The 15,103-nt window shown below is 41.6% G+C and overlaps 1 protein-coding gene and 1 long non-coding RNA gene across 5 annotated transcripts in view; one reads left to right on the plus strand and one right to left on the minus strand.

The window, feature by feature from the left end:
• The window catches only part of anks1b (ankyrin repeat and sterile alpha motif domain containing 1B), a 192,489-nt gene that overhangs the window by 105,068 nt on the left and 72,318 nt on the right, over positions 1 to 15,103 (minus strand). For all 4 annotated transcript variants that reach the window (XM_065951463.1, XM_065951465.1, XM_065951462.1 and 1 more), the window contains exons 6-10: positions 11,454 to 11,529; positions 9,864 to 9,965; positions 6,406 to 6,528; positions 5,388 to 5,575; positions 643 to 774 (exon numbers count right to left, since the gene is read on the minus strand). In XM_065951463.1, coding sequence (XP_065807535.1) covers positions 643 to 774; positions 5,388 to 5,575; positions 6,406 to 6,528; positions 9,864 to 9,965; positions 11,454 to 11,529 — 621 coding nt within the window. The remainder of the gene's footprint in view (positions 1 to 642; positions 775 to 5,387; positions 5,576 to 6,405; positions 6,529 to 9,863; positions 9,966 to 11,453; positions 11,530 to 15,103) is intronic.
• Positions 5,537 to 6,301, plus strand: LOC114921289 (uncharacterized). Its single transcript, XR_003809592.2, has 2 exons — positions 5,537 to 5,667; positions 5,803 to 6,301. It is a non-coding gene; the product is annotated as an uncharacterized lncRNA (long non-coding RNA).

Consider the following 15,103-nt stretch of genomic DNA (forward strand, 5'->3'; position numbering starts at 1 on the left):
GTTTCCCCCACAGGGATGATTATCCTCTATGTGATCTCTGTGTATCAGATGTTTCAGTTGAATTATTTCCATTCAGGGTTCATGAAGCAAGTGGTTCTCATAAAAGGGAAGAAGCTTCAGAAGTGGAAAGATAAGGAGATTATTTCTGATTATAGAGAGAGAGAATATGACGATGAAAAAAAAGAAAAAAAAAAGAAAATACAGACAGAATAAGCAAAGAGAAAGAAAGAGACGGGCACAGACGGGAAGTATGCAGAGCAGTCGGGAGAGCTGGTCTCTCTGGTGACGACTCATTCAAAGCGTTCCCACGGTAACCAGCAGAAGTTCATCAAGTACAATGGTAATAACTCAGTTCTGTAATTTCACTGTAGTGAAGCAGCGTGTGTGTGTATGTGATGCATTGATGCATTATTCCACAGCATGTGACAAACTCCTATGGTGATAATGGATTGATTCGATGAATATTTGTTCCATAAAGTGCATAAAGTGCATACTGTACAAACAACACAGTATGCACTTTATACATGTAATATAATGAAAATATGTAATTGATGTGAGAGTGGTCCAGTACTTGCAGGCAGAATTCAGGCTGTGTATTTACTGTATATATTTCTGTGTGTGTGTGTGGTTGTGTTTGTGTACCTGTGATAGGCTGGAGAAGCCCAGGTTGTGGCAGCCGTTGCAGGGTGTCAGGGCCTCCCAGAATCCCGTGGGGCCACAACTTTTGTCTGCCTCGTCCTCCTCCAGGGCCGGGGCGAGAGGCGGGGTCGGTCTCTGCGAAAACAGACATTTAAAATAAACAATGTGTTAACAACAGTTTAAAATCACGAGTGACAGATAGAGCACGGTCAGACAACGTGTGTGTCAAGAGAAAGGTTAAAACGAGGATTGCAATTAAAACAGAGATTAAAAGATTACTTCTAGAAATGCTGATACTTGCTCAACGATCAGGATTCAGACGCAGCGCTTTCACAGATGTTTATGATTAGAGTCAGAGAACAACAAAAAAAAAAAAGCATTCAAGCAGCCAAAAGCAGCTTATAGTCACCGAATTACCACTGAGGTTTGGTTTTATTAGAGGACAGCTAAGTCCCAAATGTAGCTGTTCTTGAAACATGTAGCAGCATTACTTATCTGGATGCCACATTGAGTTAAAGGAGAAAGGTACAGGAAGAGCACAGCTACTTCAACACACACACACACACACACACACACACACAGTGTCCTTTCCTGGGGCACTTTGGCTCCCAGGAGGCAGGTGTGTGAACGAGCTCTGTGACATGAGATGTCAGAGGGCGGACGCAAACCACCTGATGTCCCAGTGATCCATATGATGCAGCAGATTACAAAGAGAGAGAGAGAGAGAGAGAGAGAGAGAGAGAGAGAGAGAGAGAGAGAGAGATACCACTGCAGTGTCTGATTTGACTTTTTTTTTTTTTTTTTAAAACCAGCAGTAGACGAGAGGGAGAATGAGGAGGGGAGAGAGAGCAAACAAAGGAGATACAGAGACTAGAGGTTTAATTGGGAATTATTTAAAGACATTTTAAAGACGGGGTGAGAGAGAAAGTGCTGGAAGAAGAAAAAAACATGTTGAGAAATTAAAGAGAGAGGAGATTCAGAGGGAGCGAAGGACAGACGGGAGGAGCAAAAGGGCATCAGTGAAACTGGAGATAGAGGCAGAAAATGAGGATGAAATCAAAAGGTCACCAATCGCTCCAGATTGCACAAGGCCGACATCAACTCTGGAATATTGATAGATGCAAAACAGACTGCAGTGCTCACACACACACACGCACAGCCTGCACTGTATGAATGAACAATAGGGCTGATACTGTATTTCCTTTCATTGCAGTAGAAAACAGATATCAGCCAGAGGTCAATACACTTAAAGGGGGACTTTGCTGTTCAGGGAATTTCTTTTACTTAACTACATTTTACATTTGGCTAAGTTCACTATTTGAGGACGATACAATGACATCAATCCAGTGACCTAAAGTGACTCCACGGCAGTTGAAAAACACAGAAATAGTTTTTAAGTAAATCAAGTTTTCAACCAGATTTCTGTCACCACACATTCAAACATGCAAAAGATTTCCTGCTGCAAGAAGAATTAACCAAAGTTCATATCTGAACCAGATTCTCTGGTGACATTTTAGCTCTGCTTCAATTTACAAGAAAAGAGGGAATGAAAGTGCACTTTATTTTCACACAGATTATTGAATTTTGGATGGATGGATGGCAATGTTGGTTTGTTGGTTATAGCTACTTCTCTACAACGCTCAGTCGATTTGCTCTGACGTTTAGCACAGACGTTGATGGACATGCAGAGGATAAACAGAAGATGAAGCCCCTCAAAAAAACAGACGTGTCGCCCTGAAAAGTTATGTACAGTTCTGAATGGCCATGACTAGTGGACATTTTTAACCTGTGGCACAACCAGATGAATATTTTTAATCTGCTGATTTCATTAGTTTATCATGCTGTAAGCTTTACTGAGTGTTAAGTGCTATACACTAACATTTTTCACCAATTTCTTAAATGACTAAAGATTTTCTCCTTGACTGCCTTATAGTTGATGTCTCAAATCATAGTCATTGTCATAAAAGTTCATTAAGAACGCAAATGTCAAAGATGTACTCATCCAAGCTTTACAAAGAGAGTAAAAAATGCTGCTTTTCCTTTTTTGGTTTATTCTTTACGTTAAACTTTGGGTCAGGTTCTTTAGATGATCAAATTGTGCATTTTGAAGCATCTTCTTCGTCTTGATCTCAGGGACACTTTGATTTGCAATTTTAATCTATCTCATAATGAGACTGTCGTGCAACTAATCAGTTTTACAGATTGATTATTGAAAGTAATCTTTGCTCTTTACGCCGCAGCCTTTGTCATGTTATGAAGAATGGATGAAATTCAGAGATAATGTATTTAAATCAGCAGAGATTATTAACAGTGTCAGAAAAACAGAGTGATTGTGTTTCAGAGACACACATATTGATTTAATCCCACTGAACACACAGGAAAGTACTCATTTGAATATCACACACATTAACACACACACACACACACACACACACACACACACACAATTATATGTTATGACTTGATTTACACATGGCGGGTACCAGGGTAATGTGTGAAGCTTGATTCTTCCTGTGTGTGTGTGTGTGTGTGTGTGTGTGTGTGTCATTGTTGGGCTTGTCATGTTTTATTCATGTGTGATAGACACGTGGAGTAACATACTAATGGCTCCAGCCATATGTACACACAGCAGCCTGTGGGCGTACACACACACACACTGTGGATGTCTGTAATAGAATACAAATTGGTACTTATGGAGCGAAAGAGAGAGAGAGGGAGACAAGATGGATTGAGATAATTACAGCCTGAGTGAGCGAAGGTGCGTGCGTGTGTTCAGTACTCGTGTGTGTGTGTGTGTGTGTGTGTGTGTGTGTGTGTGTGTGTGTGTGTGTGTGTGTGTGTGTGTGTGTGTGTACGCCTGCTGCACTGTACGTAAACATATCTCGGTTTGCTTTCATATTGAGCTCATTTTCAGATATGAAAAAGATGATGAGCTATTGATCAGTGTCACAATATTTCTTCTCTTGAGGTGTGTGTGTGAGTGTGTGTGTGTGTGTGTGTGTGTGTGTGTGTGTGTGTGACATGTGAGCGAGAAGGAGAGAAACGGGAAAGGAAGATGGAACCGAACAACCACGTTTCTTTCTATCTGCCTCTCAGAGTGTGGTCTTCAGACTCAGGTGGGGGGTCAATGCGATGGAAGGCCTGTGTGTCCTGCTGGGTCTCACTTCCTCGACGGCGGGTTTGAAAAAGGCTCAGAGCATCTGTGGCACGAAATAAACCGCAGCTCCTATTCTCTGTTCAACGGATACTGATACAAGTTACATTTTCCACCCTCAGACTGGATTTTAAATCTATAACGTGCTATCAGCTTTTGTCTAAATGTGACTGAAAGAGCAGAGAGAGGAGGATGAAGTGGCTGACATGTAAAAAGCATGAAATAAAATGGAAAAAAAGGTTAAAGAAAACAGAGTCTGCAGGCTGTGAACACATGTTTGAGCACAAGTAATTATTTAACAAATTCAGGAAACAACAAACAGAAGCTGTTTTCTTTTTTTTTAATCAGCAACAACAAGTGAATTCTCAACCAGTAAAGCCTGCTCAGTGACATCAGTTTATATGATGCTGCCCTCTGCTGGCAAAATGGACAAAGTGCAAGCATTTATTTAGAACAGGATTATTCCCCTGGCAAACACCTTGCTTTGACTGACAGTCGGACTCATTGTCATAAAGCATGAGAGATATCGACACAACATCTGACATTCATCAGGACATCATCTAGTTCAACAGTGGAAAGTTTGCCTTTGAGCACATTACGCAGCGTAAGCAGAAACAACTTTACTTTTGGACAAAGTGAAATAAAAAGCGGCCATGTTTTCATGTTTCATTGTTTCTTGTTTTCATGTGCACTGGAATGTTAACAGACCTAAAGACTGAATAGTTGTGCTTAAATGGCCTACCTTGAAATGAGATCTATCTTTGACTTTTTAATATAATATTTGGTCCTAATTTCAAATCCACATTTAAGTATTTAAGATATTTAAGATATCTTAAGAAAGTGCACGTTTTCTAAATGTATGCACTCTCTCATAGGAGGAGACACTCCAATAAGTCCAGTTACAGACTGAAGGGTTTCCAGGATTTCTTATAACACAAAAGGAAATCATTTCAAACTCTCTGGAAACACAGTTTAGACAAGCTTCAACTTTGGCTGAAATAATGATCATAGTAACTTCAAATTCATAAGTCATCGTTTTAGTTATTAGCTGTAGAATAATTGTATCTGTTAATGTCAGACACAAGTTTTCCAAAAAGTTTGTATGACTTTTTTTTTGAAAAATTAAAACCAAGATCACTGATTCAAACATTTGTACCCTCTTTTACTTTTTCTCTCAGTAGATCCATCATCTTCCCTCCACTGTGCTTTTCCCCTCTAATGACGATGTATCACGTCCTTGTTTCTGACCAATAGGCTTACACCTTCGAGGAGAACCCCCCCCCCCTCACACTCGCTCATTAGTGTAACACAACATAGCTGTGCAAACATTTCCCCATCATGGACTAGATGAGACCTAAGACACATTCAGTATACTGCCACGTCACTAAAGGAGGTTGAAGTAACACAAATCCTAAATTCCTTTTGTGCCTCTGATTGATTTTTTAAAGCAGACTTTTTATTTGTGAGTGAGGTGATATTTCATTAAAGCCATACCCACTCAGAGGATGAAGTAATAAAGCGAAAATCAAAAAAAAAACAGCGAAAAATGTGAGTATACTTATTCTCTGTGAAAGAAATAAGAGCTGTCCTGTACCTTGCCGACTCGGGTCAGGGTGCCGTTTGGTCGATCTGGCCGCTCCTCGTCAGAGAGCCTCCCGCTGCCGAAGCTGTCCATGGAGTGAGAGGAGATGGTGTGGCAGAGCTCCTCGAAGGAGTAGTCCCTGTCACGGCACTTTTTGATCTCGTGGAGCAATTTGGACAGCTCACTCGTCACAGCGTCATCTGAGGGGCGAGAAAGGAAGAAAAGTGAGGAATTCATCCAAAGCAGCTTGAACACTGAGCATGAAGCTTGTTCTTAGTACTGGAATGTAAAGGTTTGTTTTTGGATTCCTGAACTCATAGTTTCAACCCCCCCCCCCCCCTCCTCTGTCTCTCTGCTCTGCTGACGTGTTCAAAGTCGAGCAAACTGTGCTAATCACTTTCTCTCACTCCCTCCAACTGTCTCACAGGTAATTAAGGTAGCTGCTGCTGCTGACAGTTGATGAGGAAGCAGAGAGCATCAGCAGGAATTCAGCTTGTTGCAGTGTCATATTCAAACCACAGGGGGCAGCGCTGGACAAGAAAATGGACAGCTGTTTAGAGTGGCAGTACCTTTGTCTTTCCACTAAAGGAGCTGCACACACTGTCTGGGTATATACTGTATTATATTGCATTGTCTACCCATGTTTCAAAGACAGATAATACTGGAGATCAGATTAAGAGGAATATTTTTATTTCAGAAAAGAAACACAAATGCACCAAAATCCAGCTGAAATACATTTTTGGACAATGCTTTATCTGAGGCCTTGTCTTTGTGTTGGCCTACAGTAAATAACCTTTACTGATATGAATGATACGTTTAGCAGGTTATATGAGAGGTGATTCGATATTACAGCATCTGGAGGCCATGCAAAATGTCTTTTGTCCAACATAACCTGTCTGATAATAAAAAATGTTTGTACCACTTTCTCACATGTTGATTATAACAGTTCTGGCCCAAAAATACAAAACATTTCTATTGTAAGTGCCTTGAATCTTCAGTAATGTAGTTGTGTGTTTGTGTATTTACTCACTCTTGTGTCTGAGGGAGGGGGAGGCAGAGGGCGAGGGGACAGAGGTTCGAGGTGCAGGGACGGGACACTTGCGGATGGGCTCCTCCATGATACTCGTCCTCTCCATCTCGTCCATCATATACTCTACAGAGACAAGAGGGGCGTCGTATGGGTGAGTGGTTGGAAATATGTTAAGGTGGTCAAAATCAGAAGGAGGAGAGCTTGAAGGAGAGTGAGTAAGGAAAGGTAGGAGGGAGGGAAAAGCATTTCAGAGGCATTTCACCGGATCAATATAATAGCACGGCCATCAACTCGAGCTGCATTCAATTCTCACTTTTCCTCTCCACACTGTGAATACCGTTCACAGCTTTGTCTAATAGAGCTCACTGCTGTTCATGAAAGCAAACGAGGGGAGTGAAGTGTAGGGGGGGGAAAGTAGGGAGGAAAAAGCCAGGTCAGGTTTCCCACGCAGAGACCTAATGAGGAGCTCTCTTAATGTCAGGAAAGTGTGTGTGTACTCTTCTCCGTCTATGACTCTTAACATTCAGCTCAATTATTATGATGCATAGCCATATTTGCATAATATAACACCGAGTAGTGGGAGTGTATATCAGTCACAAAAAAAAAAAAACGCTTTGACAGTTTTATTCCCCGAAGTAGATTCTTCATCAACAACAGAAGACAATCAATGGAGTTCCAGTAACTACATTGTAGTAAGCGAGTTCCTGCTGGATGGTGAAAAGAAATAGATTTTGATCGAGTAGGATGAGTCATGTGCTGTACATTAAATGATAATCGGTCCATAATTAGGTGACCGTGGCAACAAGAAAAGCCCCTCAGCTGTTAGAAGGGAGTAAATGACAGGTCTTTTGTTATTGGAGTTGGGGTGTGTGTGTGTGTGTGTGTGTGTGTGTGTGTGTGTGTGTGTGTGTGTGTGTGTGTGTGTGTGTGTGTGTGTGTGTGTGTGTGTGTGTGTGTGTGTGTGTGTGTGTGTGTGTGTGTGTGTGTGTCCTCCACCTCCTCTCCAGCAGGAAATGGCATGCAGCTGATCTTTTTACTAAGTCGCAGCTGTGTCCTTTTTCTGCCTCCCTCGCTCTCTTTTTCTTCCTCACATTCAGCCTTTCATTTATGCTCAAGTCTCAAATCTCTTCTCGTCCAGCTCGACGATCAGGTCTTCATGGCCCATATTCCAAACCCATTTGTCCCATCACGGGGGTTTGACATTTAAAAGAAAAATCTACAAGTGGTCTATTTATGTCTCTGAAAGTGTTTCCATCTTTGATGCTGGACGTCTTTTAGTTTGAGTGCGGTGCGTAAAACATATTTATGAATACTTAAGAGTCTAAAAGTGAGTGATTTGGGCTGCTTAGTGTTTCAGCAGCAGAATTTGGAAGATTTAAGGATCCAGTTCAGGGGACGAAGAGATTTTACTTCAGTTAATTATGCAATATTTACAACACACACACGTGTTTGTCGTTTATGCCTTCAAATGGATATATTCTGTGAATCTATTTAGGGTTTTCCTCCTTTTCTTTCCCCCTTTAACATGCTTTTAAAAAGGGATTTGTTCAATATGTGGATCCAGGGTCTAATGAAAGAAGATGTTGTTGCAGAATCGACTGAAAAAAAGAGTCAAAATTAGAATTGTGTGATTGTGGGCTGCACAAGTCAAAATGGTCTTGACTTTATTTGCCCGATCAAACGGTGGTAGACACCCTGTAGAGCTAAACGTTCATCAGTCATACTGTTTTTTAACCCGGAGTTTTGAAACCTTTCAGATAAAGTAAGCTGGATCTTGGCAAAATATGTGACGGTCCAATGAACTCATAGGTTGTTCATTCTCAGGTTTGCATACATTATGAACAGGAGCTTCAAAAGAAAGCTGGAAGAAAACAAATTATACCAACTTGTATGTTTGAAAGTGTTAGACACCTATTCTACTTTTAAAGCTTCTGTGAAGTTCAAAGATGTTTTCTTTATCTGTTTTTTAAGGATTGTTTATTATATGGGTTATTATTGAACAGTAGAAACTACAGTAAGATGTGTTGTTTGTTTTTTTTTAGCTGCGTGGGAGCACAGAACAAACTGTAAACACATTAAAACATTAAATATGATCAATGTTTTTCTGGAAGCAAACTTATGAGAAAAAGATCAGACTCTCGTACTGCTGGCTGCTCCACTGTGGTGAAGAGATCGCTGGTAGCTTTTGGTGCAGCTAGTGAACAGTAGGATGATGACCGCTAAAAGACTGAACCATTATAGTTCAGTTGTAGACTCTAAAACTGAAACAATTAGCTGAAGGGTGATTAAAAACACTCAGAAGTTCTGACAAACACGTCAAGAGATGTGCACCACAGACATCCACTCCCATATTAGACTTTGCCCCTCAGTTCATTCTTGATAAAATATTGAAAGGTGCAACTTTAAAGCGATTTTCCTTTCTCTTTAACGGATTCTTTGAGCCATAAAAGAAAAATCTGGAATCACCACTTACTACATCCCTCTGCTTGTTGCATCGCTGTGTTCAGCTACATGTCTGTTATTTTCTAGCTGTGTAACAGTCCTGTGATCCAGTGTGTGTTCCCCTTTCTATCTTTGCCTCCTAGTTAAGACCGACTCTCTGTTAATTTAAGCTCTGACATATTCTCCTCGTCCCTCCATTCCCGTCTCTCTCTCTCTCTCTTTAAATCATCAGTTAACTCCCACAGATCACACGGGGGGCCGATAGTGAAAAGCCTCCAAACCTCAGATTACAGCGTTCAAACTGAGCCTCGTAATCACCTCAGGACAACGCTGTCTTTACACGGTACAATCTGGAGCATCTCTGCGTCCCTGGAGACTGTGAATAAACTTCAACTTACAATCATCGGTCACAGGCAAAGCACGCTGCAGTAAACATGAGGGGGAGAAAAACAGCCTTTAATAACAGGTGGTGAACGAAGATGAGGAAGTGTGGAGAAAGAAAGTTTAAATGATGCTATTTATTCTCTATCTGAAAGAGACTGACACGACGTTCATGTGACTGAACAGAGATCAAGTCTGTGACTTCACTCATATCATCCTGATTCTTTTAGAGTCAGACATTAAAGAAGTGATGTCAAACTTTACAGACAGAAAACAAACCAGCAACCACTTTGATTGTTCATCAATCCCTGCAGTTATTTCTAAACGAGGATAAACGTCTCCAGGTAGCTTCTGAAGAGAAATAACTTTTTTTAATTGAATATCTTTAAAGATGTTGAAATAAATGAATACATGTTCCACACAGTTATCTTATTCCTTTTAGTTGTTAGACCTTTGACTCGAAAAGACGAGCGTTAAGAAGACTCCACATTTGACTCTGAACACTCTGAGAAGGAACTTGTTGATTTTGGCGCCCCCCCCGTGGACAAAGCGGCACCTTTGCTGTGTGATTTCTCAAGTGGAAGTTTGTCTCGATTCCTCCGAATGTGTGGGTGTTTAAAAAGTGTGTGTCTTACCTTGGATAACGGCAGTGATCTGCTGGGATTTCTGTGCAGGGTGTTCTCTCAGGATGTCCAGAGCTGTTCTCCCCTGGCAGTCCCTCAGATTGGTGTCGATCTCTGACACACGAACACACACAGATACAATAAAGGCATTGATATACATGCACAGGAGGTCAAATGTCAAACCACAACACCCAACTTTACTACAGATACAGGTTGCTCCCACATGTACATCCACTCACTCACTAAACTGCAGTCAGCAAAAGATGAATGAGTTGCAGTCACTGGAGGGAGATGGTGGGACTTTTATTAATTCATGAAGACTCCTTTTTACTCACAGAAAACAAGCCTTTAGACAAGTTCTTCTCCCGAACAAAGGAGTACATTCTCACTCTTGCTTTTACAGTAAAACACAGAAAATGACACGCATATTAACATGTTAAAAAAAGAAAGTAGAGTAGAGTAGAGCAGGCAGACACTGCTGACAGACGCAGATTCTCCCACAAGGTTTTCCTTCCGCTTGAATTCCTCGTTTACCTGTAAGCCTGTATAATCCCTACCTGTGCTCGCAAATTCAATTCAGCATGACAAATAATGTAATTCCTGTCACTCTGCGTGCTATGAAATACAAATGAAAGAAGAATGAATTCAAACAGTGAGAAAGCGTTTAAAGACGAGCAGCATACTCTAGGTCTTTGCTCACTTACCACTCTAACGTCTGAACAGTAAATAAGAAGCTTCAAAAGAGGAACACAGCTAGCCAGGCTACGTCTGAAGGTCGAGCAACATTCAAAGCTAACTAATACGCAGGTTAGATATCGTTCGTGTGAAATGGCGTCCATTTCATAACAAGATACAGATTTTAATGTCTTTTCCAGAGCTGTATGTAAACATCCTCAGCTGTGTGACAATGAAAGGCTGACAGCTCATCCTGCTCACCCCTACATCCCCCCACCCTACATCACACATACATACATCGTGTTTTAAAGGTTGTGCAGAGTTTAAGTTCAGTGGATCAGGTCAGTGCAGCGCTGTTTAGATTCAGGATGTTAATGATGCTGAAGCCAAAAGAACATGGCCACCCACAGGAAGTCCTGCAGGAAACAGGAAGAGCTGAAGGAAAGGGGGTGAGGGGCGGAAGCGGTATCAAAGGAGAAAAGTGTCCAGGCTGAGTCTGCTCTGTATATGAATACGTATCATAACGTATCGTATCATATCAAATACACTTTTTATGAGGAAACAATTTCAAATGGAGTAAAAAAAAAAAAAAAATGTCTGTGTTGGCAACTGATTGAAACATTTTCACGACTACTAGTTATCTTAGACCCAGTTCCAAAGTACATCATCACATCCTGATCAACTTTCAGCACCTTGTTCTGATACAAAGGGGCCAAAATAAAGCCGAACGTCCAGGATTGTAAAACAGCAGACAGACGCCTGGAGTTCACCTGAGGGCAAATTCAACCCACAGAATGATGTGTAGCATTTAGCTGCAGGTTTGAAAAAAAAGAAAAAGAAAAAAAAAAGACCTGAAAACAAAGGAAAGACACGAGCAAACACATCCACTTTGTTCCTGTTTTTTTCAGGGTACATTTATGGCCTCACCTGAGTCGAGAAGAAGGCGAACTACGTCCATCTTCCCATAGAGAGCTGCCTCGTGGAGGGCGCTGCCGTTCTCCGTCTAAAACAGAGAGAGACAGAGTGTGTGTGTGTGTTAATGTTCCATCACTTTAACAATTGAAAACTGAGACAAAAATAGACTTCACAAAATCACAAGGGGATTGGGAGCACGAAAGGCATTACCCCTAAAAAAAGCACAAGGATTAAAAGGGAGCAAGACGGCCATATTTTCGATCTGATATCATCTGTCTTTCTCACAGGGAGAGCGAGATTTAAAAGAGCCACATTACCCTCGCCCGTAAACAGCGTGAGGCCGCACTGATTTCAAACCATTACACAGGCAGGGGGAGCCTTCATGGAAACGTCCCAGTTTCCCCCTCTCCATATACCCCGGCCCCGTATCAGCCCCCAGTGCTTCTAATGGGGATATTACAGACACACATATGATGCAACACATGGAAACCAGCGAGGGGAGGGTGCTGGTAAGTGCTTCATCTTGGACCAGCAGTGATGAGAGGGATGATTATTCTGACAAGTCCACATTAAACAGAGCAACACTCAGGAGCCACCGTAAGAGAAAGAGCTGCTGGGAGTGCGTGGGAGGAGTTTCTTTTTTCTTCTTCTTCTTCTTCTTTTTGAAACCACTTGATTTAACGCCACCAGGTGTGGACTTTTTATGTGACTATGAAATACTTGACATTTTTCTGAAGGGGTATGCACAGACAGGCTCTTCTTCCTGCCGTTTTATACGACACAAAGGTTTGCAAAGTCCTGACTTTTAGATACATTTTTGTTGAAATTGAAACTAAACTATTTAACCTTTGCCTAAAAATCGAGCTCACAAAGAACAAAGTGTATGTCTGTTAAGGTGATATATTCAGTTTTGTGTACACGATGTCCAATATGTTCAGAAAAACTCGTCCTGTGCACCATCCTATATCCCCGTTTGTAGGGAAACGGAGCTTAAACAAATGTAGTCTAGTAATACAGACCTGCAATATATTCTTCCATCATAAATCCTCTTAGCGTTTCCTCATTTACATACACACATCCGGTGGAAAAAGTAGAAACTCTTGTTGATGTAATGTAATAAAGAGCAACAGAGTCACACTCAGTCTGGAGAACGTTTGTTCAGCATCCCTCTTAAAGAGTTTAGCCAAAAAATGCCAAATAAAGGTTGAATTAGTGCATTGCTGATGTATTAAACTGCATTTGGTAAATGTTAAATAGACATGAGCTTGTATAGTGTTTTTCTAGTCTTCTGAATGCTCATAAATCCTGGGGATTATTTTCATCAAATATCTTTCACTGCAATTTCACTGCTTTTTAGATGACCGTGATACAAAGCACAAGACCTCCTGTGCTCTCAAAGTTAAGGACATGCACGTACTGTTTTAAAAGAACAAATATTAAACCAAATTCACAATATATGCATGAATAACTTGGACGTTTGTGTTGCAAATTCTGCACATAATGTCTCCATCTCATGCCGCCCTGTGCACCCTGCTTGAAGGTAAAATAACCAGCAGCGATAATAAATAATCTAAAGTGAAACACACACTCTTGCATACACACAGCCATGATTAAAAAAGCACACATTCTACCAAATCACACACGCAGCAAGACACACATTGCTTAATCCGTCGCATCCTTCACGGTTGGCTCCCTGACAACTTAAATGAAAACCTGGACCGAACAGAACTCCCGGCTTTAATGAAGACAAATTTTTCTGGACGTCAGCCAGGTCTTCTGCAAATACGTCCGGGAAATTTAACTCAACCCCACACTGCACCAGATCAACGCACTTGTCCTCTGCAGGGAAACGTACCGTGAAGCGTCTTGTTTCCTCTACAGCGGAAAATGTCGTCAAAAAATAGACCGTATAGCAACTTCTGCGTCCTTATATGATTCAAGGCCAATTGTCAGGTTCTCTTTGGAGGTTTTTGTAGGTGCAAATCCCCCCCAGAAAAGCAGAAATAGTGAAGAATTTAAAAAGTTTAGCCGAAGGAGCTTCTCTTTAACTCAAGTACAAGTGAGTGGAAGTGGGACCGCAGGAAAACCCTCCCACCACCCTTTTTCCTCACACACATTCACCACTTGCCCTCTTAACCTCCCCTCTCCTCTGAGGTCATCGCTATACCACTTCCTGTCCCGTTTCCCATGGCGATTATGGGATCATGTCAGAGGGAAATAAGGAAGGCCGTTCTCGCTCTCGAAGAGGTTCCGGGAATTGAAAGAAAAATTACTTTCTGTTTCAGGGCGGCTGGCACAAATGGGGCTGTTGAGATGTATATAGAGTCCACTAAGAAAGAGCAGTGTGTGTGTGTGTGTGTGTGTGTGTGTGTGTGTGTGTGTGTGTGTGTGTGTGTGTGTGTGTGTGTGTATGTGTGTGTGTGTGTGTGTGTGTGTGTGTTTATTAAACTGTTGCCCTGCTTTGGCTACCTGCCTCCCCGTCAGAAGGAGTCTTCATAGGGCTTTCCCCTCATTCCCCTGCTGTGGGCGCCTCACAGATGACTATCATGCAAATTGTCACAAGTGAAATGCACTTTGTGACACCTGTGTGTGTGTGTGTGTGTGTGTGAGAGAGAGAGAGAGAGAGAAAAGAGAGCGAGTGACTGTGCTTCTTTTAAAAATGATTCATTCACTCTCAGACAGACCTATATGGCTCGACTCCAATTACTGACCTGTACGAACACTTGCTTGCTTCTCACACACACACACACACACACACACACACACACACACACACACACACACACACACACACACACACACACACACACACACACACACACACACACACACACACACACACACACACACACACACACACACACACACACACACACACGTGTCACAAAGTGCATTTCACTTGTGACAATTTGCATGATGGTCATCTGTGAGGCGCCCACAGCATCCACTCGTTACCATCAACACTATGAAGAAACGTGAGACGTAGAGAGGGAGAGAGAGAGAGAGAGAGAGAGAGAGAGAGAGAAGCTGGAAGAAAAGGCCACAGAGGGGACAAGGCGTAGAGAGAGAGAGAGAAGCAGGAAGAAAATGAGTACAAATTGAAGACACACCAGAACAAGAAAAATTGAAGCTAATACTGAAGCCAACAAATCCTAATTAGGTCTCATTTTAAAATGCTAATTTTTACAGGACGAATGAATCAATTTGCTTTCAATTGCTTATTTTTTCACTGTTCACACTGTAGGAATGAAGTTTTCTATGACTCATCCGTTCTGATTGTATAAAGCCTTAAACATTTTTCATAATTAGGAGCGTGGTTGAGTTGACTGACAGATGGGTTAGGGCATTGTAGCTGTTTGCCAAGAGGCTTAAAAACCCCCCTGAGCTTTCACCTCTACGGCTGATTCTAGATTGATCGCAAGTTAGTTAGCATTTCAAACATGGCGACCAACGGCTTCATAATCCATTTTCAGGTTAAATGCACTCAACTAAGTCAGGATATGATGTGCACAACTGGCACATTACAAAAACGTATCATAACATACCAATGAAATGTAAAATGTCAGTGACAGTAAATGACCCGTCCTTTTCTGACAGAAATACCCGTTTCACTGAAGCCCAGTGCGGTTTAACACATTTTAACGAGTCAGGACACCAAGTTT

This window comes from Labrus bergylta, chromosome 23 (assembly GCF_963930695.1).
Source record: "Labrus bergylta chromosome 23, fLabBer1.1, whole genome shotgun sequence".
Classification (NCBI taxonomy): Eukaryota; Metazoa; Chordata; class Actinopteri; order Labriformes; family Labridae; genus Labrus; species Labrus bergylta.